We start from the raw sequence: 27,094 nt of genomic DNA, 5'->3' as shown, positions 1-27,094 counted from the left end.
TGCTCCTGTCAGCCCCATTCTGTGGCTGGGAGTAAAGAAGCTGTGAGGTGTTCTAGAACCTGTCCAGTGAAGTGTGGCTGTTGAGTGTGGGATGAGCGTGCCATTCCTGCCAGGGACTCCAGGCCTGGCCAAGCCAGAACAGCTCCGGCCTCTAGGTGTGGCTCCAGGACAATCAACCCTAGGGGAGAGCAGCTGAGGCCACACTCGTCAAAGGTAAGTAGGGTTACATCAGAGCCAAAGGGCTGTGGGCAGTGGCAAATAGCTGGGAGGATGTCCCAGTGTTCTCTGGTGCTTGGGGCCTGGAGGATCCTCCTGTGGGCAGCTACTCGCTCCCCACTCTGTTTCTCCCCTTTCTGAATCTAGTCTCCCCTCATCTCATCGTGTTCCCTTCTCAGTCCTTCAGGTGCCTCTGTGAGTGCTGCTTCCTTTCCACCCACCCACTCCTTTCCCTGCTGTGTTTGTATTATTCTCTTCTTTCCCTTCACTGATCACAACCAGGAACAGGAGCCAGAGGAGTGCCCTTCCAACGGAAACTGAGCTCTTCCCAGGTGACAGGAATATCAAAGCCCCAGGCTGGATGAAAATCCTTCTAAATTACTGAAACTTTGGTCTACTTAAAATGGAGCTTGCTAAATGTAGTTTACCTTGTTGTTGTTGATTATTCCGGAGCATCATCATGAACATTGGGTACTGAGTTACCTGGTAATAAGTCTGATGTTTAGATTTTCTACTTCTTTTGACATCAGATTGTCATTTCTCGTTTTGTCATTTACTTGGTTTAATAAATCCTCCGTGTGTGTGTGAATGTGCCTGGGTGCGTGTGTGTGTGTTTCACTCATTGTTGAGTTGCATAAAGTTGTTTTTAGTCTTAATTTAAAAATCTCATGAGTTGAATCTTTACTAATTTTCTGTTAAAATCCTTTCCTTATTTGATTTCCTTCTAATTTAGGTGACCAAATAACCAAGCTTGTCAATATTGTGTTTTACTTATCTATTTCTCTATTAGAATAACTAGTGGCCCACACTAGTCAATATTGCTGGAAGGGGATCTCGCTTGAGATATTTGTGCGTGTTTTGCCATGGGAAGAGCCATCTCATCTCCCCTTCCTCATCTCCTGAGTCTGGGGTCCCTGCCTCCACACCTCACAGATTTGCCTTGGAACACAACAGTCTGCTCCAGGAAGGGAGCAAGAGTGAGCCCGGTGATGCCCTTGGGGCACCCTTGTCATGGTCCAGCTCTGTGGTTAAGGCGCTTGGATGGGGCTGGCAGTGGGATGGAGAAAAGTGGTCAGATTTTGATATGCTTGTAGGAGGAAGGATTTTGTATCAAGAGGTAGGAGTGGCGGGGTTGGGGGCTGGCTGGCGGGGTTAGCTCTGTCCAGAGTTAGATTGATGTCGATTCCAGTCTTTGATGGCAGCCCTGATCTCTAGGATTCCCTTGGGCATGTGGTCTTGTTTTTGATTGGCCTCTACTTAGGCCTTTTCTATCCTAAAAACCCTTACCCTGTGGGTATGGAATAATTTACGATTTGCTAAAAATATTTATTCCAACTATACAATCAGTAACTGGTAAATATCAAGTATGTGTTTGGGATTCCACTGAGCTTACCTTAAAGTGGACTCAAGACAAAGTTCCATTTATTTTCCAACTGGAGGGAATGGTGGAGTCAACCATCGTCCACCTCAAAATGGAGGACCGTGTGACTCTAAAAAGGAATGGGGACTCTCTCTATGCACTGTCACGAGCAATCCTCAGAGAGTGTTATGGTGGTCGGCGCAATAATGGCACCCCAGAAATATTCCCTCCGTAGTCCCTGGAACCTGTGAATATATTCCCTGACGTGGTGGGAGGGACAGTGCAGACGTGGTTACAGGTGGCCCAATCGGATCACGAGTCCTTAAAAGCAGAGAAGCTTTCCCAGGTGTGGTCAGAGGGAGAGAGGTAACGACAGAGCAGGGTCATGAGATGTGACGCTGCTGGCTTTGAAGGTGATGAAGGTGGGTCATGAGCCAAGGAACAAAGGTGGCCTCTAGAAGCCACTCTCACTGTTGTCGGCTGTTTCCACTGAGTTGTGTTTCTCAGAGATAAATCTCATTGCTGTCAGTGTCCGTAGGAGTTCCAGCTGTACTGGCTGCTGTAAAGAACTTATTAGATTGCTTCCTCTGGGTGCATTTCAGAGTGCATGTGGATCCAGCTTTTATAAAGACACTGTAATCCTCCTTTTCTTGGAGCAAATCTGCATCCTTTTGTCAGGATATTGGAAGGGTAAGTTTTCATAGTGGAATTGCTGGGTTCGAGGGTACGTCCATTTAAAATGTTGATGGATTTTGCCACATTGGCCCTTGGCCCTCTCCCCTAGTGTGGCAGGGGCTATTTTCCCACGCATGGGAACCACTGGATGGACGTCAGGAGTGTTCTATGTTCCACCCACCTGATGTGGGAAAAAGAGGGATTACTTTGATCTGATCTGGTGAACCTCATTGGAAAGGACTTAGCAGCCTCCAGGATGAGGGGCTGAGGGAGAGAACTGGGAGGGCTCGGGTAGGAGTCCCTGGAGTCATGTGGTCAGTGCCAAGCTGGATTTTTTGCAGTGACTACTAGTTGGGTTCACTCGTGTTGAAGTTCTGATGCTCTAGGCAGGTGGCTTGGCTCTGGCTCTCCAGAGACCCCCTGCCCCCCGCAAGGGGTGGTGCCCAGCAGCAGGGAAGTGAAAGAGGCCACAGGAAGAAGCCTGCCTTTCCTCCCAGGGAGTCTGAGGGTGGGCTTGAGTCACAAAGGGGCCTGCGTAACCCACCTCGCAGCTCTTAACTAGAGGAGGTCAGTTCACTCAGAGGGCAGCTGTCCAGCGTGTCCAGGACCCTGAGCAGTTTTTTAAGAGGCTGCAAACCCTGCGAGGACACGGGTGTGTGTTGTCTCGGGTTGCCACAGCTGTGTTTGTGCAGAAGCCAAATAACAGATCACCCACGTGCTTTCAGAGAAACTCTAGAATTACTGTCAGCGAGCAAAACTGAAAGTTAAGCCCCTTCCTTCCTGGGGAAAATGAGACCACTCAGGGGATTCCCCGTGAGCTGGCTTCTCTTTAGCCTGGCGGACACACCTGCTGGGCCCTGTGTCGGCATTGTCCCCCAGAGTGTCCTAAGCCCGGAGTTTATGTGTTTGCGGGAACCAGGTCTCGTGCTGTGACAGGGACAGTCAAGGACGGTGGCTTCTCTTGTTGCCCCAGCCCAGCTGGTGGGCTTTTGTTGTGCGTCCACTCCCCTACCCCCCCCTCCTCCAAGGGCCTCATCAACACTGCCGATGCTTGTGTGTAGCCCAGCCCAGACGGGGGACTCTTGAGGCTCTCCAGCTTTCGAGGTCACCTGCTTGTCTGTGCTGTGGCTGGGGGAACTCTGGAGTCGAGGTATGCCCAGCTTCCTCCTGCATGGACTTCCTTCAGGCTGCCTGAGCATCTTGTTGGCTCCGGATTCTGGATACAGCAAGCTTTAGTATCCATAGCCCAAAAGCCTTTGGATCAGGAAAAAAGGATACATGGGGTCAATGAGCCCCTCACCAGCATTCTACCTAGGAGTAGCAGCACCAGAGGCTGCCTGTAGGGATTTGTGTCCTGGTTCCAGCACCTTCTAGCTGTGGGACCTCGAGTCATCTTGTCTCATCGCCCAGCCTCAGTTTCTGCATCTGTAAATTAGTGCCTACCTCATAGGGCTGTCGTGAAGAGGAAAGGAGATCATCCATGAAAAACACTCAGCACTCACCAGAAACCCTACTTTGCAACATGTGGAGGAATATCGTTGTACATGTTTAGGACAATGCCAAAATCCCTGGGAACTTGTTGTGTTCTCTAAGCTGTGTGTCTCTTAGTGACGTGCAGACACGTGCGTGTATCTGTCTCCATGAGCAGAAAGTAATGGACACAGGGACAAACAGATAAGCCCAAGCAGTCCTGAGAAACCTCGGCACTGTTCTAGAAAGAGAGGGATGTTCTAGAATGCTGAGTTGGCCTGAGTGCCTAAGGATGAGGCCTATGGGATTGTGCTATGGGGCCCGGGACGAAGAAGACCCAGACCTTTCAGACTGGGTTGGGGAGCGGTTGAGGAGGGATGAATGAGAGTGTGGAGACGGCGAATGTTCCAGAGGTCATCCTGTGGAGTTGAGGAGAGAGAGAGAAGGCTGTAGTAAAGGGGTATGCAATAGGCAGACTAATGTCCCCCTAAAAATAGCCTTGTCCTAAGCCATGAACCCATGACTACGCTAGGTTCCAGGAAAAGGGGAGTTAAGGTCGCAGACAGAATTAAGATTGCTGACCATCCGACCTTAACATAGGGGGCTGAGCCTGGATTCCCCGGTGGGCCTGATGTCAGCACAGGGTCCTTAACAAGGGATGAGGGAGGCAGAGTGGAGGTCAGAGGGAGGTGTTTCGAGGCCTGCTGTTGCTGGATGTGACGACTGGAAAGGGGGCCATGAGCAGGGGTGCAGAAGGCATCTAGAAGATGGGAAAGAAGAAATGGGTTCTCTCCCAGACCTGCCAGAAGGAGCACAGCCCCGCTGACACCTTGACTTTAGCCCAGAGAGACCCGTGTCAGACCTCTGAGCTCTGGAACCATAGGATAATAAATTTGTGTGGTTTAGGCCTCTAAGTTTGTGGGAATTTGTTACAGCAGCCGGAAACTCACATAGGAGGCGTGGGGTCCAGGGAGGAGAGCCCTGAGTGTGTCCCAGGGGCAGTGTGGGTTAGTGGTTAAGGACTGAGCCTGGGTTGAGGCAGGTCTAAGTTTAAATGCTGGACACATGCACAAGAGGTGGCGTGTCAGGTCAGAGCGCAGAGGAGGAGCTGTTCCGTAACTCCAGCTCGAACACACTTTGTCCACATGGAAAAAGATGATGCTGGATCCCTGCTCATACCACATCAAACAGAATCTGCTCCAGAGTTTGGGCAGTGCTACTGGTGGCACCCTATCCCTGAGGCCTCCCAGGAAGTCTGTGCTGGTGTCAACATCGTGCTTCAGTTTCTCCTGTCTAACATGAGGATGCCAGCCCCCGGGCATGGGCCAGGGAGAGCTTCCAAGCTGAGGGAAGCTGTGAAAGCCACAGCAGTGATAACAGCATTGTCAGTGAAGGAGCCACAGCTAAGAACAGAAAGCAGAACTTCAAGAGATGTGCACACACCCAGGTTCATAGCAACTTTATTCACAGTGGCCAAAGTGTGGCAGCGACCCCAGTGTCCATCGACGGGTGAATGAATAAATAAAGTGTGGTAAATCCATGTAATGGAATATTATTCAGCCTTGAAAAGGAAGCAAATCCTGACTCGTGATACAACATGGGTGAACCTTGAGGACATTATGCCGAGTGAAATAAGCCAGTCACAAAACCTGAAAGACTGTAGGATTCCACTCATATGGCGTCCATAGAATACTCAAATTCCTAGAGACAGAAAGTAGGAAGGTGGTTGGCAGATTGTGGGGAGGGAGGAATGGGGAGTTATTGTTTATGGGGACAGAGTTTCACTTTGGGAAGAGGAAAAAAGTTCTGGAGATGATGGGGGTGGTGATTGCACAACAACGTGAATGTATTTGATGCCACTGAACTGTACACTTGAAAGTGGTTAAGATGGTAAATTTTGTGTTATGTGTTTTTTACCACAATGAGATAATTTGAAAAAACGAATTGGTAAAAAAGTCAACTCATTCTTTCATATTTTAAAAAAAGGAAAGATATTCTGCCACGTGCTACAACATGGATGAATCTTGAGGACTATGAGAGAGAAGAAAATATATATATTGATCTCTGCTCCCGGTTCCCAGCAGAGAGCTCCTGAAACCGTTGCAGATTCCTAAGTGACAAGAATGCTAGGAGCACCTCTGGTTGTAATGAGGCGACTCTGCGTGGGCGCCTGGATGGGGGCTGGTCACCAGGAAGACGAAGCGGTGATTAGAAGCTTGGAATTTTCAGCACCCGGCCTCCCACCCCCGCAACTTGTCTAGAGAGGGGAGAGCGGCTGGAAGTGGAGTTAACCATTGGTCGTCCTGCCTGAGGAAGCCTCCCCAAAGTCCCAATAGTAAAGGGTTCTGAGAGCTTCTGGGTTGGTGAACAGGTGGAGGTGCTGGGAGAGCGCTGCGCCCATGAGGGCATGGAAGCTCCACGCCCCTTCCCTCATACCTCGCCCTCCGTATCCCCTCATCTGGCTGTTCATCTGTATCCTCTATCACATCTGTCGGTAAACCGGCAAATATAAGCAAGTGTTGCCATGAATTCCGTGTCACACTAGCAAGTTAATTGAACCTGAGGAGGGAGTTGTTGGGACCTCCGATCTATAGCCAGTTGACAAGAGGTACAGGTGACAGCCTGGATTTGTGACTGGTGTCTAAAGTGAGGGTGGTGGGGGCAGACTTGTGGAACTGAGCCCTGACCTGTGGGATCTGATGCTGTGTCCGGGCAGATAGTGTCAGAATTGAGTTAAATCGTAGGACACCCAGCTGTTGCTACAGAGACTTGCTTGATGTGGGGAACCCCCCTCCCCCACATTTGGTGACTAGAAGTGTCAGAAGTGAAGTGTTCTGTGTGAGAGTAAAGGAGACTCACAGAGGAGGAACACTGGAGGAAGAGCTGGGTTTTTCCTACACAGGGAGGAAAAAACTGTAGGTTTTTGTCACTATACAAGAACATTTGCCAAATGAAATAAGCCAGACACAAAAGGACAAATACTGCATGATTCCACTTGTATGAGGCACTGGGAGTATTCCAGTTCATAGAAACAGGAAGAGGAATGGTGGGTGCCCGGGGCTGGGGTTCGGGGGTGGGGAGTCAGTGTTGATGGGTACAGTTTCAGTTCTGCCAGATGGAAAGAGCTCTGGGGTTGACGGTGGTGGTGATTGCACAACAATGTGTGTTACTTAGTGCTAATGAATTATACACTTAAAAATGGTTAAAACAGTAAATTTTATGTTGTGTAAAATTTATCACAATTTTTTTAAAAAAGAAAGCAATTACAGCTATGAGTAATTTCTTCTTTAGTGACAGATTTTTAAAAACCTGTACAAGAGCGCATTCTCACATTTTGACAGCAGTGGTGGGGTAGGAATGTGGTGGTGGTCCACTGTGATCACCGGCTTCACGTGGTATGCCCAACTGCATGGCCTTTGCTCTGTCCTGGGGTTGACCCAAGGCATCAGGGAAACATTCGTGGGCTGGATAACAGAACTGCCACTCCCATCTTTGCTTGGAGGGGCAGCCCTGGTTAGTGAAATTTGGGTAATTCCAACAACATTAATTTCCATACTTTCAGTTGCAGAGGAAGTTTCTCTGGCAGTCAGCCTGCTCCCTCTACTTGTTTCTGTTGGTGGAGACCGAACACAAAGTGCAGTGACTCAGAAGCCTTTGAGAGGGTGACTGGGGGCCTGGCCACCGCAAGGCACAGAGGCAGCGAGATGGATCGACCCAAAACAACAGTGTGCTGGGGAAAGAAGAAATCAAGGCAGAAGGAAGAAGAAAATGAACTCCAAGAAATTCTGCCCAGTGAGCCTCAACAGCCCAAAGACCGTTTTTCAAAATTCAGTGGGTGGCTTATGAAAGTCCCCAGGAAAAGAAAACCAGACACTGCTATTCATCAGAAAGAAACTCCCAAAGGTACGAGCCTCCCCTTCTGTGTCTGCAGGAAGTCTCTGCCCCATTTGTGGTTTTGTTTATTCATTCCCGTGATCACTTTTTCATCCCGTCATTAATTCATTATTTATTGCATGCCACCTTGTGGGTGTCGATCTAAGAGGGCCTGGAGGGGACCAGGTGGAGTGATAAGACCCTTCTTTCCCAAGCCTGAGGACCCCACGTGGTGAGGGAGGCTGGTATGTTGACAACTCCCCATGCTATGGGCTGTGATGGGGCTGGGGTGGGGGGTGGGGGGCTGAGCCCATGGGGGCCCAGAGACACAACGCGGGGAGTAAGAAGAGTACCAGCAGGGAGTGAACCCACCCAGAGTCATCATGCTTGTCAGATGCATCTCACCCTGGATTACCGTGCGAACTCCTGTCAAAGCTGATGAAACAGAGGCTCAGAGAGGTTGAGTCACTTGCCCAGGGACACATAGCAAGCGAGGGAGTCAAGGTTCAAATTTTGGCAACCAGAGCAGAGTGCTAGGTTGTGCCCCAGGCTCTGGGGCCACAGGAGTGAGAGAAGAGGAGTCTGGGTTGGAGGTTGGGGCTATGTGTGGGATCAGTGTCTGATCCACATTTGTGTTCCCAGGGCCCAGCATGGGTCTGTGTCCAGGGAAGCCCACTGAACTGAAGGGCCTCAGGGCCGGGGCTGCCCTGCTGGTTAGGGCTTGGTCTGTTAACGGGTTGTGGGAGCCGGTGGGTTTTCTGGGAGCAGCTGGTGCGTTTGTAATCTGGAGAATGTTTCCCTGAAGCGAAAACACTTCAGATTGTAGATGAGGTCAGTGGGGAGTTGCAGAATGCAGTGGGAGCCCAGGGTCACGGGCGGATGGCGGGTAATCAGCTGCCTTTATGTCTCCGGCATCTGAGCGGTGACTGGCACTGTCACTGACACAGGGACAGTGTTTATCAGTCGATTCACAGGTGATAGGATCTCTGAGGGGTTTCCCAAACCCTCGCTGGCCCCATGCCTGGTGACAATGGGACATCCTTGCCAGGGCCATCACTTTCCCAGGGTCATTTCACTTCCTTACCCATGGTGGCTGTTGCTGGCCCCACGTGTCGCTGGCCTGTGATACAGGGAAGATGGTCGGTTGGTCCAGAGTAGTCCAGCTGTCCGCAGCTGTCTGCAGGGGCATCGTAGGTGCTGGGCAGGCCAGTCTGTCGTCACCCAGTTGCCAGGGCATGTGTGGAAGCAGTGGTGGACACCCTATGTCTGATCCCCTCCCCACATGTCCTTGCTGACAAATCCTAGAAATGCAGCCACGGTTGCGCGAAGTCTGGGAGCCCTCAGGGTCCCTCAGGGACCTTGTAAGGGCCTCAGTCATTTTTGGGTAGGGGGATCATGACACCTAGTCAGAAGAGAGCCAGATTGGCATGGGATAAACAGTGTCAGAGGTAGAGGGTGAGTGTGCTCCAGAACAGCGCTGTCTGTGCAAACAGAGCAGGAGCCACAGGTAATGTGAAGGTTTTTATAGTCACACTAACACATATAAAAAGAAATAGGAGAAATTAATTTTAGTAATGTGTTTTATTTAGCCCAAGATAGCTAAAATAGCATTTCCACAAGTTTCAACATTCAATCAATATTAAAATTAAGATATTTTACTTTCCATCTTTTTAACCCAACTAAGTCTTTGAAATCTGAGGTGTGTTTCGCACTGACAGCACAGCTCCATCTGGACATTTCAAGCGCTTCATATCAACATGTGGCTCGTGGTGGTGTGCTGGATGGCGCAGCTCTAGAAGGAAGGGGAATGATGCCTGGCTGGCCCTGAGCCTGGAACATCACAGAGATTCCAGGAGCTACAGTTCCTATTTTCAAGGCTAATCTAATTAATTATTATCAACAAGGATCTATCTACTAGAGATGGATAGAGAATCTTCACCCCCCAAATAGTTAAATGCTGTTGGAGGCCGTCTTGCTTTGGTTTAAAATAATTTCCATCCCGTATTCCACTCTTTGTAGTATTATGATATAATTCTTTATATTATTCTTTGTACAGTATTCTTTGTACATAATAATATAATTCTTTGTGTTACTATGGTATAAATTCAGCTGCTTTCACTGACAGACCCCAAAAAAGAGTGGCTTAAGCAAGATTAAATTTGCTTCTCTTGTGAAAGACTTGGGTAGGTGGTCCAGGGCTCCTCAGTGCTCAGGGACCCAGACCTTTTTATTGTACTTCTCTGCCATCCTCTACATGGGGCTCCTGCCTCATAGCCCAGGATGGCTGCCCAGCTCCTGTCATCACATATGCATTCCAGCTATCAGGAAGGAGGAATAGACAAGGGGAGGGCAGGCCTTTGCCCTTGACAAAGGAAAGGCCCTTTGAGACACAACTTGGAATATAACTCCCCTTCCATTTTGCAATTTCCAGGGAGAAGTTTAAGTTCAAAAATGCCTTTTCATAAAGTCCATAAGAACTGATGTCTAAGTGTTCTAAGTGCCTTGGACCCCCCGCCCTAACCCCAATTCCTCTTTTGGCTCTGAGGCTCTCTAGAGCCTTCCTCCTGCAGCTACAGGCTGGGTTGTCTTGCTGAGACTCCTTTGGGATCCAGAGCATAGCTCTCCCCTTCAGATCCCTCCCTGCCTGGCACAGCCTGCTGAGTTAGGGCATCCTCAGACCACCCCCACTCTGCCTGACGCCCACGGCGTTTAGGGAGAGGAGTGTCTCCAGCCCCCGAGCGCTTCTCCCTGAACTGGGGTGTCATCCTTTTCCATCCAGCATATTCCAAACCTCTCCGTTTTGTTTTGCTGCAAGCCCAGTTCCTGGCATCTCTGTGCTTCTCACGGGGAGCTGATTAGCGACACGGCCACCACCACCTCTCATGAGCTGCTGCCCCTGATCCTAAATATGAGAAGCTGAGGCTTTTGAAACCTGCCAGATGCTGGAAAGATCCAGATGCCCATGGAGCCCTTGGTCTTGGGCCATTGCCCTTTGGGTGGTGACTGCTTCTGCAGTCAGTCTCTCAGCCCCTCTGCCCTCCCGAGGGTCCCATTCAGGGTGCAGCCCCGAGGGGCCCTGGCAGGACAGGGGGTGGTCCCTCCCGTCCACACTGCACAGGCTGGCAGCTGTTCCCCCTCAGGTCTGAGGGCTTCCCAGCCCGTGCCCCCATCACAGGCCCCTCTCAGTCTACCCACTCACACCCTGATGCTGGCTCTAGCGCCTCATGACTCTACTCCCCGGTCCCGACAGCCTGTTCCCAACCGTCCCTTCCCATCAGGGCTGCCCCACACCAGCCCTTCTCCTGGGCTGCCATCAGGGATACTCCTCTGGTGAGGACTTGCAGGTCCCTCGAGGCCCAGGTGACTTCCCTCTCTCCCCCTCTCCCAGGGATTGGTGTTAAGGGTGGTGGAAGTGTGTGTGCAGGCCCTGCGCTGGGTTAGAGGGTCCGGGGAGAGGTCCCTAGGGGAGGAAGACAGACAACTGGGAATGTCTCTGTTGTGGTGTGGTGGTGTGGGGTGGGAAGGGGACAGTCTCCAGGTGAGGCCTCCAGCGAGTTTGGAAAGCCAGTGCTGCAGGTACATCCTGGGTCAGGGGCTGAGGGTGGCGGGGAGGCCCAGTCTCGGGTGTTGAGACTCACCTGGTGAACAGGTTGCACAGAAAGGGCCAGCTAGGAGGCCAGGGCTTTGGCTCGGGGAGTGGGGCACAGGAGAAGCGTTTCAGACAGTAGAAGAACTGCACTTGGTAAGGTGAGTCTGAACTTGGCCCAGCTCAAGCCGAAGGGGCTGGGTGAGTCCTGTGGCTGCCGTAACAAATTGCCACAAAGCAGGGGGCTTAAGACCACAGACATTCGTTTGCTCACAGTCCCGGAGGCCCAAGTCCGACATCCAGGTGTGGGCAGGGCCGTGCTCCCTCTGGAGGCTCAACGGGCAGGTCCTTCCTGCCTCCTCCAGCTTCTGCTGCTGCTGGCAACCTTTGTCTTATGAATGCACACTCCAGTCTCTGCCTCCTCCTCACGTGGCCTCATTTCCTCTCTGTGTCTCTGTTTTCTCTTCTTGTGAGGACACTGGTCCTATTGGATAAAGGGCCCCCCTTACTCCAGTGGGACTTCATCTTAACTAATCACACCGGCAACAACCCTATTTCCAAATAAGGTCACATTTTGCAGTTTTGGGAAAGACGTGAATCTGGGTTGGGGACAGACACTATTCAACCCCCAACATGAACTTTCTTCCTTTTTAAATATCTGAGAAATTAAGAACATTCGGAAAAGCACAGAGAATAACACCAGAGCTCCAGAATTCACAAGGGCCCCCCATCTGTCATGTTTGCTTCAAGAATGGGGACTGATGAAATACAAGGATGGTGGACAGCCCAGCACAGGGGCAGGAAGGGGTGCAGGTGGCCTGGGGACCCTTTCCACCATCCCTGGCCAGGATGCCTTCTTGTGCTGGCAAGTACGCCACCACCCTCTGGGCCATGTCAGGGAGTCCTGGTGGAGCCTCGACTGGCCTTGCTTGGGTGACGTGCCTGCCCTGAACAGTGAGGGGTGGCCAGGGTCACAAGGTAGCGCTGGGGGCTCTGGAGAAATGATGTGTTCAGGTCAGGAGGGGGAGGGCATGGTGGCCTCAAGCAGGGCCCTGGACAGAGCTCCACAGGTGGCCTGGTCACTGCTTATGGGCATGGCAGCAGCAGGATAGAGGGAAGAGGTGAGAATGGAGACACGGGGACCACAAGGAGGCCACCACCCTGTCCAGGGGAGAACCAAGGCCCTGACTGGGCAGCAGCCTTGGCAGGGGGCCTCTGCCTTCGGTCCCCTGGTCCCTCTCAGGCGCTTGTCCCTGTGTGGACTGACCGATGTGGGTGAGGTTGCCCTTTTCCTCTGAACTTCCGGGGAGAAGTCCTGGGCACCCCATCTTGGAGGCTGTGCCTCCAGCTACTGCTCAGGCCTGGGCTGCCTCCTTGTCTGCAGAAGGGGCAGAAACTGGGAAGCCTCAGGCACCGTGTGAGGGGGAAAGAATTGCCTTGAACTCCCACCTGCACCCCACCCTCCTGTAGATCAGGCCCCTCCCAGGATGGTTCTATGGAAGATTGCTTTCTCTCTTTCTCTCTACCTGTCTATCTAGTTGATCCCAAATGTGGATGGAGGTGGAATATGGATTGCCCTTTGATACCCAGATAGAGGAGTGGTTACCCAAGTGTGGTCCGGGGACCAGCACCATCAGCACCACCTGGGAACATGCCAGAAATGCAAATTCCAATCTGGGCTTGAATGAACCCTCTGTTCTCTGGACCTCTGGTGGGGGACATAGCTTTGTTATCTCAGAATGTTGGGTTAACAACCCACAGCTGATAAAGGCTCAGATCATGAATAGCCTGGGAGCTCAGAGGCTCACCAGAAGAAAGCTCTGAGTGTTGTGATTTTCTGCTCTGAAGGTGACACAGTGCAAAGCCTACCAGTCTCCTGCAACCATAGTAAGAAATCTGTGGCCTTCCGATCTGACTGGCTACATAGACCCCTGTTCCCAAAGCTTCTTCAAACTGGCCGCCTTGGCCTCTTGCTGGTTCCCCTGATGGGTGAGTTCAATACAGCTTGGCCCAAACCCACCCTCATGCGAGTGAGAATTACACTGAGGAATCCCCTTGGGCAGGTGCCCCTCTCCCACCTCACCTGATTTCCGTGTTTCCAAGGCCTCTCTGAGTCATCATTTCTGGGCTCCTTTCTTCCAGACTTCCAAAAGTTGGTACAGAATGGGCAGTTCCTGGAAGCCTGCCAGAGCATCTCGGAGTTGTCACAGGAAGGGCAGGACTGTGGTCTCCAGTACAAGGATGTGGCTGACAGCATGTGGCAGGTCATCAAGGAGGCTCTGGGAGGCATTGGGTACAGCCAGAAGCTGGAGCTAAAGCTCCAGGCAGTGGTGGCCACTGTGGAGTGGGTGGAGGACAACCCCCAGAGCTGGGAGGCCAGCGCCCTCGAGGATGGTGGAGTTGCTTTCTGGGGAAGTCATCTGGAGAGGCTCCTGAGAACAGATGCTGAGGACCAATTGCCCACTATGAAGCCAAGCACCCAGCTGCGCCCGTACCTGAAGGAACTGGACAAAGCTGTGGGACACAGCCTAGGGTCCCAGAGGGCAGCCCGGATGGGGGACCCCCTCTGGGAAATCTACAGGACGTGTTTCCAGGAGGTCCTCCTCAGCCGCCTCTCCGAGCTCCCTTCCTCCTACAGTCACGACAGGGAAGCCTACTTTGAGCTGTACAACTGGGGCAAGACGACCTTGTTTGGGCAGCTGGGGTGAGTCCTCCTGAGGACTTTGGGGTCCTGGACGAGGCCAGTGCCTGGTGGTGAGGGCCCTCAGGCCCAGGGCTGAGGTCAACACAGAGGCCTTTGGAAGGATTGCCCAGGCGGGAGTGTCATGAGGGAAGGCCAGACTCAGCGGCCGTGGGGACAGTGTGTGCACATTCGTGTGTGGTAGTGTGTGTGCGTCAGTGTGTTCTTTGTGTAGTGTGTGTATGGGTGTGGTAGTGTGTGTCAGTGTGCATGTTAGGTTGTGTCCATGCATGTGTATGGGGAGCTCATGGCCCATGCTTGTGTGTGACCCCTGAGGCTTGTCTACCCCAGTAGAGTCTTTTGCTCCCTCTTGTCAACCCCAGCTGCCTTCTCCAGTCACAGGACCAGCACTGCCAGCCTGGAGTCCACTGTCCTTAGCTCTGAGCTGTCCTCTCTACCCCAGCCCCCCCCCCCCCCCCCCCCCCCCCCCCCACCAGCCACGCTCAGCCTTGTGCACTCATGGCTCCTCCAAATTCAGCAGGGAGATGCTTCAGAGAGTAGGTCCCACCTCCCAGAAGTCCATGGCCGGGAACCTCTTGGACTCAATGATGTTCATTACCTGGATGTTCCAAATGCAGGAGAAGCTGGTGGGGCTGATCCAGGTAAATGGCTTCCAGGGGCATCTGCCGCCAAGGTGTCCTTGTCCTGCTTCTGGGGGACAGTAGGTAGGGGAGGGGCCAGAGTGGGCCATGGGTGGTGGGCTTGAGCCAGATCCCACGTCCACCCCCAGGAGTGGGGGCAGGGTGCTGATTCTGGCCTTTGACCACTGTCACGTGTGGGAGATAACAGTGTGCTGTGGGCCGGGGCACGAGGCTTTCACGGACAGCATGCAATGCTGCCCTGACCAGTATGCGTCTGGCTCTGTATGCACCAGTGAGTGACATGGCAGACTGGTGAGCCTTGGATGGAGAGCTGGTTGTCCCCAGGTGGGCACACACAGTTCATCCATGGCAAACACAGGACTTAAGGGGACATCACAGTTTTCTACTGTTATCAGTTTCAACCAACGTGGTTTCCTATAACAAGGATTTCTGGTCTCAGGTCACAGATGTGTCAATGGTCATGGGGACTAGTGGAAAAAGCTTTTCGGGTTTGGGGAAGCTCTCTGCCCTTCTTAGCTTAGAAACTAAGCTTTGTGACAGTGAGATAAAGAATAGGTGTAGATTTAACTGGAATTGTCCAGGAACTGGTATATAAATGCCTCCAGCCTCTTCCTCAGGGGCTAACAAGACAGGATGGCCAGACTCAGGGCTCTGTCTCCTTGAAGCACTTGGGTCTGTGGCCTCCTGGTCCTTCATGGCTCCCCCTGAGTCTTCAAAGTCATAATCTGGGCTGAGTTAAAGGAGACAGGGCTTATCACTCTCTGCTCTTCCACACTCTGACTACCAGGAGCTGGTCTTAGCTGTGGGGTGTCCAAGTGGTCAATTCAGACAAGCAGCCAGAACGAAGTAACAGTGCAGACTTTCGCGTCTTACTGAGGTGCTACCAGCAGGCACCCGCTCCCCTGTTGCACCCCCCTAGGACCGCTGCCTGGTGAGGATCAGGTGCATGGGGGAGGGAAGGCTAGGAGTGGAAAAGTACTGAGTGCTTGGCCAGGGGCCCCCATAAGCAGGCCTCCAGATGGAGGTGCCTGGGTTAGGAACAGAGACATGCATGGGAGACACGGCCGAGTCCTTGCTGGCAGCTCTCTCTGAGACTGCAGTGCACTAGCTGGGCCCCGGGCCCCATGTGGGGAGGGTGGCTTCCCCATGAGCCTGCCAGGGAAAGCCTTTGTCATTGCCTGTGGGTGGGCCCGAGGGGTCACACTTTGGGTTTTGGCCAGAAGCTAGGCTCCAGTGCCCTGGCCTCCCTGGCCCAGCCCTGTTCCCACAGCCCTCGGTAAACCCCAGGCGCTTGGCCCAGGTCCTGTCCTAGCAGTCCGCAGCCCGTGCACCCCTCAGACTGTAGGTCTCCGGGCACCTCTGCCAGCTCACGGCTGCTGTGAGGGCCATGGTTCCCAAGGAGAGGTAGACGTTCATCATCTCCGATCCAGTGACTGGGTTACAGTGGGAAGCAGCTGTCTTGCCAGGAATGAAAGAGAGGGAGTATCTCAAAGGTGCTTCACAGACCAGCCCTGAGGGACAGAGGGATGGGGGCCACGAAAGAAGAGGACTGCTCAGGAAACTGAGAACCTCCCGGACGGATTTCAGGCTGTGGGTTGGTGGGGGCTCCAGGCCGTCGCCAGTTGTTACCCCCACTCCTGTCCTCAGTTGGCAGCATCAGCCACAGCTGTAGAGGGGCAGGATCTGGCTGTGCTTTGGAGCAGATTCTTGGGATAAAAGTTGTTTTTATTGTGTTCTGGGCAGGAGGAGTTGAAAAAGTGTCTAGAAAATGTTCTGATCTGTGATCAGAAAAAGTGGACCGAGTCTGCCTCCTCAGTGTTCCTTGAAATCTACCAGGTAAATGCCAGGTGGCCCCTTTCAAACTCACCACAAGGGGTCCTGGGCCCTTCCTGAGGGCCGGGTTCATTGGGGAGGGGCAATGTGACTGATGGGTGGTCAGGGGCAGGGTGCAGCCAGGAGGGGACAGAGCAGGGTGGAGATTGGGGCTCTGGGGCATTAGAGCAATGACAGCATTGGGGTACATGTGTGGTGTCTGAGGGCATCAAGCAGAGAAGTGGGGAGCAGAGAGCACTCAACTTGGAAACCTGGCTTGTGATGGTGGGGTCCCAGTGCTGGGATGCAGGGTGTATCTTTTGGGGAGAGGCCTCTTCCTGGAAGCTCTCAGCTTATGAACCTGACTGCTGGGCCTCAGTTAGGACCTACATAGAGATGGGTGCCTGCAGTGGGCGGGACTCTAGCAAGGTGGGCACTGAGCCTCAAGGAGACGGTCATGTGGCCCATGGGGGTGACGGATATTTGGCCCGGCAGGAAGACAGGCCACCAGCATGTGTGTGTGTGTGTGTGTTGTGGGGGGTGGCCTTTTTTAGAGGATCTGGGTTTGGGGGTTTCTGATGCTTCTCTTGACTGCTCAGGGTTGGAGGGAGAAAAGGAGATGGGGGGGACCTTAGGCATCCTCAATACCTTTATGCCAAGATGCCCTGTGCAGAGTGTTGGGTGGGGAGCTGGCACTCAGGTGGGGTTGGGGCAGCCTCCGGGCCAAACAGGTGAAGCCTAGCACGTGGGTGAGAATGCTGTTCAGGTTGGCTGATTGCAGGACACAGTGAGGGGTGTGAGGGAGAGAGACCTGCCGAGATGTGTTGGGTCATGGGCCTGGTGGAAGGCGTGGCATCTGCAGTAGGCAGACATGGCAGGGGGGCAAGGGGTGGGGCACAGGTACAAAATTGGGGAGGACCACATCCTCCCAGCGTCCACTGGCTATGTGGTCAGCCCTGGGACTCCCTGAAAGCCTGTTTGTTTTGACTGACAGCTACTGAAAGAAGCTGTAGATGCAGTCCGACACATTGGGCCATCCGTCACCAGACGGGTTCAAGCCATGGTTCTGGAAACATTTTCAAAGTTTCTGGAAAGGTAAGTGAAAAGGTGGCCCCTGCTCAGAGCAGGGGAGCATGCACGGCTGGGTCTACCTAACTCAAGTCAGAGAGCTAACTAAGCCCACCAGCCGCTGGCCACCACGCCTTGACCAGTTCCCGATGCAGGGAAGGGGGCGGGATTGGCTTCAGGTCCCCCAAGTCGTGCCTGCTCCACCTCGTGCCCTGGCTCTGGAGGCAGGGGATGGAAATGTCCCATGTCAGCACCGTCCAACATGGAGGGACCAGATCTGGGTGGCTGTTGAGCTAGTTCCACGGAAGAACTGAAGTTTAGATTTTATTTAATTTTAATTATTCAACATTTGAACAGCACATGGGGCGCGGGGCTCCTGTACTGGACAGCAGGGCTGGGATTGGGGGAACCAGGGAGGAGCATCGTGAAAGTGCTGCGTCAGATCCTGTCCTGATTTAAAACTTGGTGTTTTGTTCATCATGGACTTTTTGGCACAGATTTCAAGGTTTAAAAATATTGCAGTAGGGGCCGGCCTGTGGCCAAGTGGTTAAAGTTCTGCACACTCCGCTTTGGTGGCCCAGGTTTGCGGGTTTGGATCCTGGGCGCAGACCTACACCACTCGTCAACCATGCTGTGGTGGCAGTCCATATACAAAATAGAGAAAGATTGGCACAGATGTTAGCTCAGGGTCAATCTTCCTCCATGGGAAAAAAAATAAATCGCAGTAAATTACTATTTATCTCAGTCACTCAACTTCTTGGTGCTCCCTTAAACAAGCAGCCGGGGCCAGCGCCCCCTCTCCTCCCTCTGGTTTTCACAGCAGGACTTGCTGTCAAATCCCTGAGCTGCTCACCCAGCTCTGTCCCAGCCGCAGGGTTAGGTGGGGACTCTGCCTCTGTCTTAATGGGCTTGGGTGAGAGGAGGTGCTGTGGAGTCCTTGGGGCTGTGGGGAATTATTAAGAAGCTAGTTTCGGACAAAGTGCTGTGTGAGGCTGCGTCAGGAGGCTCCTGTGTCTGGGGTCTTCAGATGGCTGTGTTCACCTGGGATGGGGTCTCCAAAGGTGCTGACACCAGGTGGGTTACTCAAGAGAGGCCAGAGAAGTGGATTTTTAGGTGAAGTCAGCCGGGTTTTCAACGTTTCAGAAAATCTGCTCAGTGGCCAGTTTGAGACCCTGATCCGCATTCTTGGGACTAGACGCTCAAGGGCACCTCTTCTTCCTTGCCTTTAGGGAGCAGGGAGTGTGTACGCTCTCTGCCACCTTTCTTCACTCTCTGCCTGGGGAAGGGAGGCCAGAGGTGATGGCCCAGGTGGGCATGGGGCTACCTCCCCTTCTTGTGTGCACTCCCAGGCCTTACTCAGACTCTCCCAGGGGGCCAGCCCGGCTCTGGGAGCGCTGCCTTCTTCCTGACCTTTTCCTTCACCAGCCAGGAAGGCTGGGCCTCTAGAATGCAGGGTTAGCTGTGATTCCAGACCACTGGGAAACCCTGCTCCCATCCTTTTCTGGAAGCATTTACCCCAAAAGGTTGTGGAGAGCGTTCAATGAAAAGATCCTCAGGAAGCATCTGGCTGCAGCACCTGGCACAGAGCCAGCGCGAGTAAATCCTCGCTGCATAGTCTCCATCACGGTTATCATCACCCACATTTGTGATTCTATGAGAGAAGCAGCAGTTGAGATGAGAAGGGAGAGTTTTGAGGGCCTGGCTGGGTGGGGCTGACCTGGGGGGCTGTGCCTGGTGGGAGGGGCCAGCATCTTCTTCACACCGCAGCTACAAGGATAAGGCTGAAGTCTTCATCCAGCAGAACGCCAGTGACCACACCTTTCCCGAGCTGCATGTGCTGGAAAACTGCTGCATCCTCAGGTATGTCCCAGGCTTGGGCAGGGGGCCAGCTGAGCTGGTGGGCTAGGCAGCCAGGCTTTGGACCCTGTGGGCCAATCATGTGGACCATTGATTTGCTGCCATCTGTGAGAAAAGGGGGAAGAACCTACCCTACACACACATGTATGTACGGAATTGCAGGATTGGGTTCAGGAAAGGCCAGGTGCCAATAACACTGGCTGCTTCTGGGGAGGGGAAGTTTTCCTTTTGTATTTTAACCACATGGATGTCACGCTTATTCCATAAATAAATACATTTAGTGGGGCTGGCCTGGTGTTGTAGGAGTTAAGTTCACGCGCTCCGCTTCGGAGACCATGGGTTCACCAGTTTGGATCCTGGGCGTAGACCTACGCACCGATGATTGTGCCATGCTGTGGCAGGCGTCCCACATATAGAGGAAGATGGGCATGGATGTTAGCTCTGGGCCAGTCTTCCTCAGCAAAAAAGAGGATTGGAGGTGGATATTAGCTCAGGGCTAATCGTCCTCAAAAAATAAAATTTAGGAAAAAGAGTGGGGATGAAATAGACAACAACAACACAAATGAGCATCTGTTTCCCGTCTTTTCTCTGGGAGGCAACATGGAGGGGCACCAGCATGGGAGGGCGTGCAGCGTTGGGGCTGTGGCTGGGCCCACAGTGCTCCTGACCAGGCCACATGGGCCCCTTCTATTGCCCCTGACAGGAAGACATGGTGGTGGCTGAGCAGGGCGCACGTTCCCTGGGCACGCTTGGACCCAGCTGTGCAAGGTGCCATCAAAGTCATTGAGGACCATGGCCGGGACCACCTCCTGCCTCGAGTCAGAGCCCTGTGCCAGGTGATGTCCCGCACCCCAGCCCTGGCCTGGGGTCATTTCTGCTCCCAGAGAAGCTGGGCAGGAGGCCTGTCTCCCTGGCTTCCGTCCAGCCCAACAGAGCCTTTACTGGGACAGGACATGGCAAAGTGCCAGCGATGGAACCTGGTTGGAGATGTCTCTGTCAGTCCTCCTGCCCTCCCCAGCCCTGAGTCCTGTGTGTGGAGCAGGAGAAGGACAGGGTCAGCTTTCTGTCTGGCCCGAGGGAGGGGCCCTGTCTGGGGGAGAGGGCTGGGGTGGGCCTGCAGCCCCTCATGAGGCCTGGCTCCATCCTCACCGAGGGCACCTCCCTGGGCAGGGTCCACATTTGTGTCCCTCTGTCACCTCAGCCAGACCTGCTCCTTCTTCTCTCTTCCTGTGAAATCATTCATTCTGCCAGGCCAGCTGAGGCCTGGCACTCGCTCCTCCAGGCCCGACTCCGTTCCCCCTCCCCCTGATCCCAGCTCTGAGCCACGGGCATCCCTAGGCAGGCGAAGCCCCCTGCACTGAGTTCCCAGGGCCTCCATGCCCGTTCATCTTTGCCTTCCCCTGAGCTGTGGCTGCCTTCAAGGCAGGGCCTTGCCCAGGATTCAGGGCTCCCCGTGGATGCCTGGGGCCTGACCCTGGAGATGAAGCCCTGAGAGGGCAAGGGGTCCCCCAGGATATGGGAACCACAGGTGAGTTTCCCATTCAAATTCAGGGTTTGAGGCCTCCCGGGATCCATTCAACTTCTGGCTGAGGGCAAGGCCCACACTGGCCCTCTCTTCACAGGGGCCTCCTGGCTGGGAAGATGGGAGGTGCTGGTGAGGGTGGGTCTGCATTGCTGCAGCTTTGTCCAAGGATCCATTTTCCACTGTGGGGACCAGCTTCTGAGGCAGCTGCCACTGAATTTTCTACAGAGATCTGAGCACCTGGCTCAGGGTGGCATGGGAAGACCCAGAGGTGGAGAGACCTAGAGAGTTCATCTCCTCTAGGGACAAGAAAAGCACAGCACGCACACTGCCCTTGCCTCACGCTGAGGTGTGGCACACATTGCCCATCAATCCCAACATTCTTCTCAGGGCCCAGATGGAGGCCCAGGCTCCTTCTCCACCCAGAGGTCCCAGCAGCCACGGCCAATCATGGACTTGGCTTCACATTTCCTAGATGATGCTGACAAGGCTGCATCACACAGATTGGGCCCTGAGGGTCATAGTGGGAATGGGACTTGTTCAGGTCCCCTGAGTAGACACTCAGCAGGCTGGTTTTGCCTCTCCCACCCACCCACCTTTGGCATCCACTGAGAACTGAGCAGACTGGGGCTGCATGTGGGTGGAGCAGCTGTGGTTCTCGCCACCCCATGTCTCTGGAGCTTAGCTCTGAGGGGAGCAAGCATCGTCCGGGGCTCCTGCCATGCCTCGGTGGTCACGGAGAGAGGGGAGGGACTCGGGAGGACTCGGGAGGGCTCTGAGAGAAGCTCGAGTCCAGGGCTGCTGTTTGAACCTGGGGCCCTCCCAGGAGTTGGCAGGAGAAGGGTGGACAGAGTTTTGGGGCAGAAAGTGGGCAAACCTCTGGCTCCCTCGGTGTGGGCCCTTCTGGTCCAGGACTGTGGGTCCAGCAGAGAAAGGTGGGTGTCACAGAGCTGGAGGGGGAAAGGATGAGGGCCGGAGAAATTATAGCCAGCCTGGGCGCCTCGGGCTGCGGTGACATCCGACCCTCCTGTCCTCAGAGTCTGCTGAGTTGTCACTTCGGAGAGAAGAACAAGGATCTGGTCCAATCTCTGCGGTCCCTGTGGCAGAGCCTGGAGCACTGCCACAACATGCACCCTACTCCCACATACGAGGTAGTGGGGGGAGGGGGGGGCACCCTGGGGATCAGCTCTGCATGGCCACTGGGATCCTGACCCTCCCCAATGTGGGCTAGGTGTCAAAGGGGTGTGGGAACCCTTGCCAACACGGAGGCCCAGGGCCCAAGACGGGCTGGGCTGGATGGCCCTCGTGTCACCCTGGCCAGCCCTTGGTCTCCCAAGGTGGAGGCCGGCTCAGGGAGGTGATGTGACTTGCTGAAGGTCACCCCAAGAAGCTGAGGCAGGCAACCTCTGAAAAGCCAAGTGGTTAGGGGTTCGATCTGTGGGGTGGGGGGGACAGGCCCGGACAGACCCGTGATGGGGGGGATTTGTAACACCCTGCCGCCCCCTGTCCCTGAGGGTGTACAACCAAGGCCAGCTGGACTGTGCCCTGGGACTGCTTTCACTTGGGTCTTCCCATCTTTTTGTCTTTTGGGGGCATAGAGCCTTGTGAGGAGTCTGAATATGGTGGTCTTTGGGGAGTACGTCCAGGCCCTGGCTGCTTATCTCAGGAGGCTTGTGCCCAGGACTTCGGGGCACCTCCGTGCTCAGGTGGAAACGGACATCTGGAAGCTGGGCACCACCTTTAGGGAGCACAGGGTGAGCCACAGACCCCTTGGGTGGGCGTGGGGGGTGGGGGCCTCTGACCTCCCTTTCCAGGTCTCTTCTCTCACCCTGCTCCCTGCAGGGCCCAGCTTTGGACGATCTACAGGAGTACATCCTCCAGCTCAGTGAGAGCAGAGACAGACAGACTGTGGATCAGTGGCTGGCCTCCTTCAGTGACAGTTTCCCTGGTTATCTGAGGTACGAGACAGAATGGGGGGCAAGGGGTAGGAAGGGCGAGGGGTGAGCCTGCCAGGAGCCAGGGTGGGGCAGCATTGCTTAGAGGGTATGGGTCCCCAAGTATGGTGGGTCAGTCACTGCCAGGGACTGGGAACCATTGGCTGGAGTCACATGGCTCAGTGCCCTCCATTCCTAGATAGGGAAACCGAGGCCAGAGAGGAGCAAGGACTCACCCAAAGTCCCCAGCAGGGTAGTGGACAGTGCAGGACCATCTGGGGGTTGTAAGGGAGGGCTTCCCCCTGCTGATAAACGTGACTGAGCAGGACCCTCAGAGTGCTCCTGTCCTGACCCCTTCCCACACTTCCCAGGGCTCCCTGGTAGGCACTGTCTAGGGGTCCTCGTGGGGGAAGGGTGGGTCAGGACTTGGAGAACCCCCTAGTGTTCCAGCCTCCCAGGAAGACGCTGCCTCGAGTTCATTCATACATGCTCATGGGTGTACAGACCAGGAGCTCACAGGTATGCAAACCCAGACTCACAGGTGGACACACTAGGTGCTCACAGCTTCACAGACCCGGGGCTCACAGGTGCACAGAAGCTCTCTCCTCCCTCCCCAGCAGACAGGGCAGATCCACGGCTGTGGAGGAGGAGACTGCGATCAGGGGACGCTCCTCATTCTGCTGCAGACTTCTCCAGAACTTAAGGTGACTAGGGTGCGAGGCTCCAGGGTGCATCTCCAGGGGAGGTGGTAGGGTAGAGTCCAGCCCTGGGTGGGGTGGCCGGGGCAGGATCTTGGGGGATGCAGAGGGAGCCAGGCTAAGGGGCACAGCAGGAGTGTGGGTCAGTTGCTTTAAGTGGACCCTGCATTGCCAGCCTGGGGCCAGCACCTAATGCTCTAGGCCGGTGGTTCTCAAACACTGTGGTCTCAGGACCCCTTTACTCCCAACAATTATAGAAGCAAAGCTGAGCAATCATACAACTGGAGTTTACGCGCTGATGTTTATTGGTGATTACTGTATTAGAAATTAAAGCTGAGAAATATTTGTTAGTTCATTTACCGTATTTATTCATTAAAAATAATAGTAAATCACTAAAATACCATATGATCTCACTCATAAGTAGAAGATAAAAACGATGACAAACACATAGCAACAGAGCTTGGATTGTTGGTTACCATAGGGAAAGGGGGGAGGGGGAGGGCAAAAGGGGTGACTAGGTACACAGGTGTGGTGATGGATTATAATTAATTTTGGCTGGTGGACATGATGTAATCTACACAGAATGCAAAATATATTACAGTGTATACCTGAAAGTTATATAATGTTATAATCCAACGTTACTGCAATTAAAAAAAAAAGATCGCAATTAAAGGAAAAATATTGGTGTTAATTAAATCATAAACAAAGTAAATGATAATCTATATTATTTATATATGAATAGATTTGAAAACAAATTAGTATTTATATAAAAATAATATTCATTTAGAAATATTTCTTTTAAAATAATGATAAACTCATAATGTGTTAACATTAATAATGATTTTTAAACGAAAAATGAGAATTTTTTGAAACAGTAACAACAAACTCAGTGAAATGAGTGTCACCGGTTTACAGTTTTGCCAGCTCTTTGTCTGGCTGACTAGGAGACGGTAGACAGGTAGGTTCTCATCTCGGCCTCTGCATTCGAGCAGTGTTGGCTGCAGTGTGTAAGGAACGTCCAGCCTCTCAGAGACACACTGCTGGAAAAGGGAGGGTATTTTAATGCCTTTTTAAGGTAATTGTGGATATTCTCCTTTGAAACCACCCCAAAACTGGACAGGTGGGAGTTTATTAAAGATTACTTAGCATATGGATTCTGAAACCATCTTGACGAATTTTATGAAATGTGCATCCTCTGTTGCAGTGAAACCCACCGGTCCAGCTCGTACTTTGAGTGGCTCTTTGACCCGGGGGAGATTTTTTATATGGGGTGTTTGTCACCTGGCAAATACTGGGTCATGGGGTGATGCATATCTTCTAGATGTTGACATATTTGATTACATGTCATCCAAAAAGCACCTTTGTTAACATCGCCATCAATCTCATCAGGAATGTCTTTACCTCAGGCTGACAGTAGCAGACACACGTTTTCCAAAATCCTCATTTTTGCTGAGAGCTCAAGTTTTTCATCGGCAACAAATGCTGTCAGCTGTTTACCTTCAAGTGGCCAGCTCACATCACTCATTTTCAGGGAGATGCTTGTCCACAACTGCAGCCTGAATAGGCGTAGTCTGTCCATTAGTCGTTCTTTTAGGTAAAAGTGGTACTCCCTCAAACAGGCGGCTGATTCAGCTGGGAACTCAGACACCTGGCCGCACGGGTGCTCTTCCTCAGGGCAGCTGCTCTCCTTCCCTCTTTGCATTTCATCACACAGAATATTAAAGAGATGTGTACTTACTCAAGGGTGGAGATTTAATAGAATTAACTATTTTTAGTGCTTTCTCAGTACGCTGGGTTTTCCGTGCGCTCATGGTAGTAAAGTGACAATGACCACGGGTAGAGCTTGGTGCCACTGCCTTGATTTGAGCTGAGGTTCCAGCAGCTCTGTCCATCATGGCTTTGCACCAGTGTCATGTCAGTATAAATGTCAGCCCAGTGAAAAGGGCAAGTAATGCTTTAGTATTAAGAGTTTTGACCTCACAGATCCCCTGCAAGATCTCAGGACCCTAGGATTCCATGGAACACACTTTGAGAACCACTGGTCTAGCTGCACTGGGCTCATCTCCCTGTGTGCCTGCTTAGATTGACTTATATGAAATTGCTGATATTTGATCAGTTTTTTTCCCCATAAAAATGATTAATTCATATGGTTCACACATGTTGTCTGTACGTCATTGCATGTTCTGTTCCACCTACCTGGAATGCCCTTCCCTATTGAAATTCTCCTCCTTCAAGGCCTGGCTCCTAGACCCCCATCTGCACTGCCCACTTCCTTTTCTCTGAGACACTCAGCACAGTCTTCCTTCAGCCAAGGGCTGGCTTGTCTACTCCTCAGCAAGTGTCTCGATGGCAGAGGGCCCGCCGTGTTTGTCTTTGTCTCCACAGGGCCTGCTGGCACCGTTGCTGCCCTAGCAGACGTGGATGTGAGCTCTAGTTTCAGGAATCTGCTTGTTCTTGGGGCTGTGGGAGTTATGTGGCCCCGGTACCCAGCTAAAGCTAAGGATCTGGGCGCCCCTGGCCACTGGATGGCCACTTCACAAATGGCAGCCTGATATCTAGAAGGAAGCCGATCCTTCTCAATTCTGGATTCTTCAATCAGAAAGAACTCTGAGAACTGACTGCAGCTATCACAGACACCGGGCGATGAAAGGCCGGCACAGTCAGTGATCAACCCAGAAGAACGGGAGGGCAACAGGGATGGCCAAGGACAGATTAAGACACTCCTGGCTTGGAACGTGGTGGGAAGGAAGACACCCTGGAGGGAGAGTGAGGACGAGAGGGGCTAAGAAGAAAGCTAGAGCCCAAAGGAAGTTCCTCCCCATCCTGGCTGCATCGTGTGCCTTTCTTGTGCATGTAACAACTTTATTGAGATACAGGTTACACACCACGCAAGTCACTCACTTAACTTTAATGCACCATTTGATGGCTTTTGGTATATTCGCAGACTCGTGCAGCCACACCACAATAAATTCTAGAACATTTTCATTACCCTAGAAAGAGACCCCGTACCCGTCAGCTATTAACCCCAATCCCTCTTCCCCGCCCTCCCCCCAGCCCTAAGCAACTGCTACTCTACTTTCTGTTTGTATAGATGTGCCTCTTCTGGGCATTTTTTCTAACTGAATTGTGTAATATGTGGTCTTTTGTGATTTGCTTCTTTCACTTAGCATCATGTTTCATGGTTCGTCGATATCGTGACATGTATCAGTATTTTATTCCTTTTTAGAGCTGAACAGTATTCCACTATATGGATAGTCCATGCTTTGTTTATCCATTCATCCACTGACAGACATTTGAGTTGTTTCCACTTTGGGGCTATTATGAATAATGCTGCTGTGAACTTTTGTGTGCAAATTTGCGTGTGGCCCTGTGTTTTCAGTCCTCCTGTGTTCTACTTAGGCATGGAATTGCTGGATCAAATGGAACTCCATGTTTAACTCTCTGAGAACTAGACTATTTTTCCAAAATGGTTGTACCATTTTACATTCTCACCAGTAATATATGAGGGTTTCAATTTCTCTACATCCTCATCAACACTTTTCATTATCTAACTTTTGCATGATAGCCATCATAGTGGGTATGAAATGGCATCTCATCGTGATTTTGGTTTGCACTTCTCTGATGGCTAATGATGTTGAGCATCTTTTCCTGTTCCCTGAGGGGCCATTTGTGTTTCTTCTT

The 27,094-nt window shown here is 52.6% G+C and overlaps 1 protein-coding gene across 2 annotated transcripts; it reads left to right on the top strand.

Moving 5' to 3' along the window:
- On the top strand, positions 1-27,094 carry LOC124231160 (uncharacterized). Of its 2 annotated transcripts, none has more exons than XM_046647906.1 (13): positions 1-213; positions 7,284-7,624; positions 13,323-13,884; positions 14,399-14,522; positions 16,266-16,358; positions 17,329-17,429; positions 19,170-19,262; positions 19,963-20,095; positions 21,819-21,932; positions 22,380-22,535; positions 22,624-22,739; positions 23,333-23,419; positions 25,799-27,094. In XM_046647906.1, the coding sequence occupies exons 2-13, from the start codon at positions 7,426-7,428 to the stop codon at positions 25,845-25,847; spliced, it is 1,827 nt and encodes a 608-aa protein (XP_046503862.1). In that variant the 5' UTR covers positions 1-213; positions 7,284-7,425; the 3' UTR covers positions 25,848-27,094. The 2 variants fall into 2 exon arrangements, with proteins under 2 accessions (XP_046503862.1, XP_046503863.1); XM_046647907.1 differs by lacking the exon at positions 1-213 and adding an exon at positions 2,142-2,266.

Source organism: Equus quagga, chromosome 20 (assembly GCF_021613505.1).
Source record: "Equus quagga isolate Etosha38 chromosome 20, UCLA_HA_Equagga_1.0, whole genome shotgun sequence".
NCBI lineage: Eukaryota > Metazoa > Chordata > Mammalia > Perissodactyla > Equidae > Equus > Equus quagga.
This window is presented reverse-complemented; position numbering and strand designations above follow the sequence as displayed.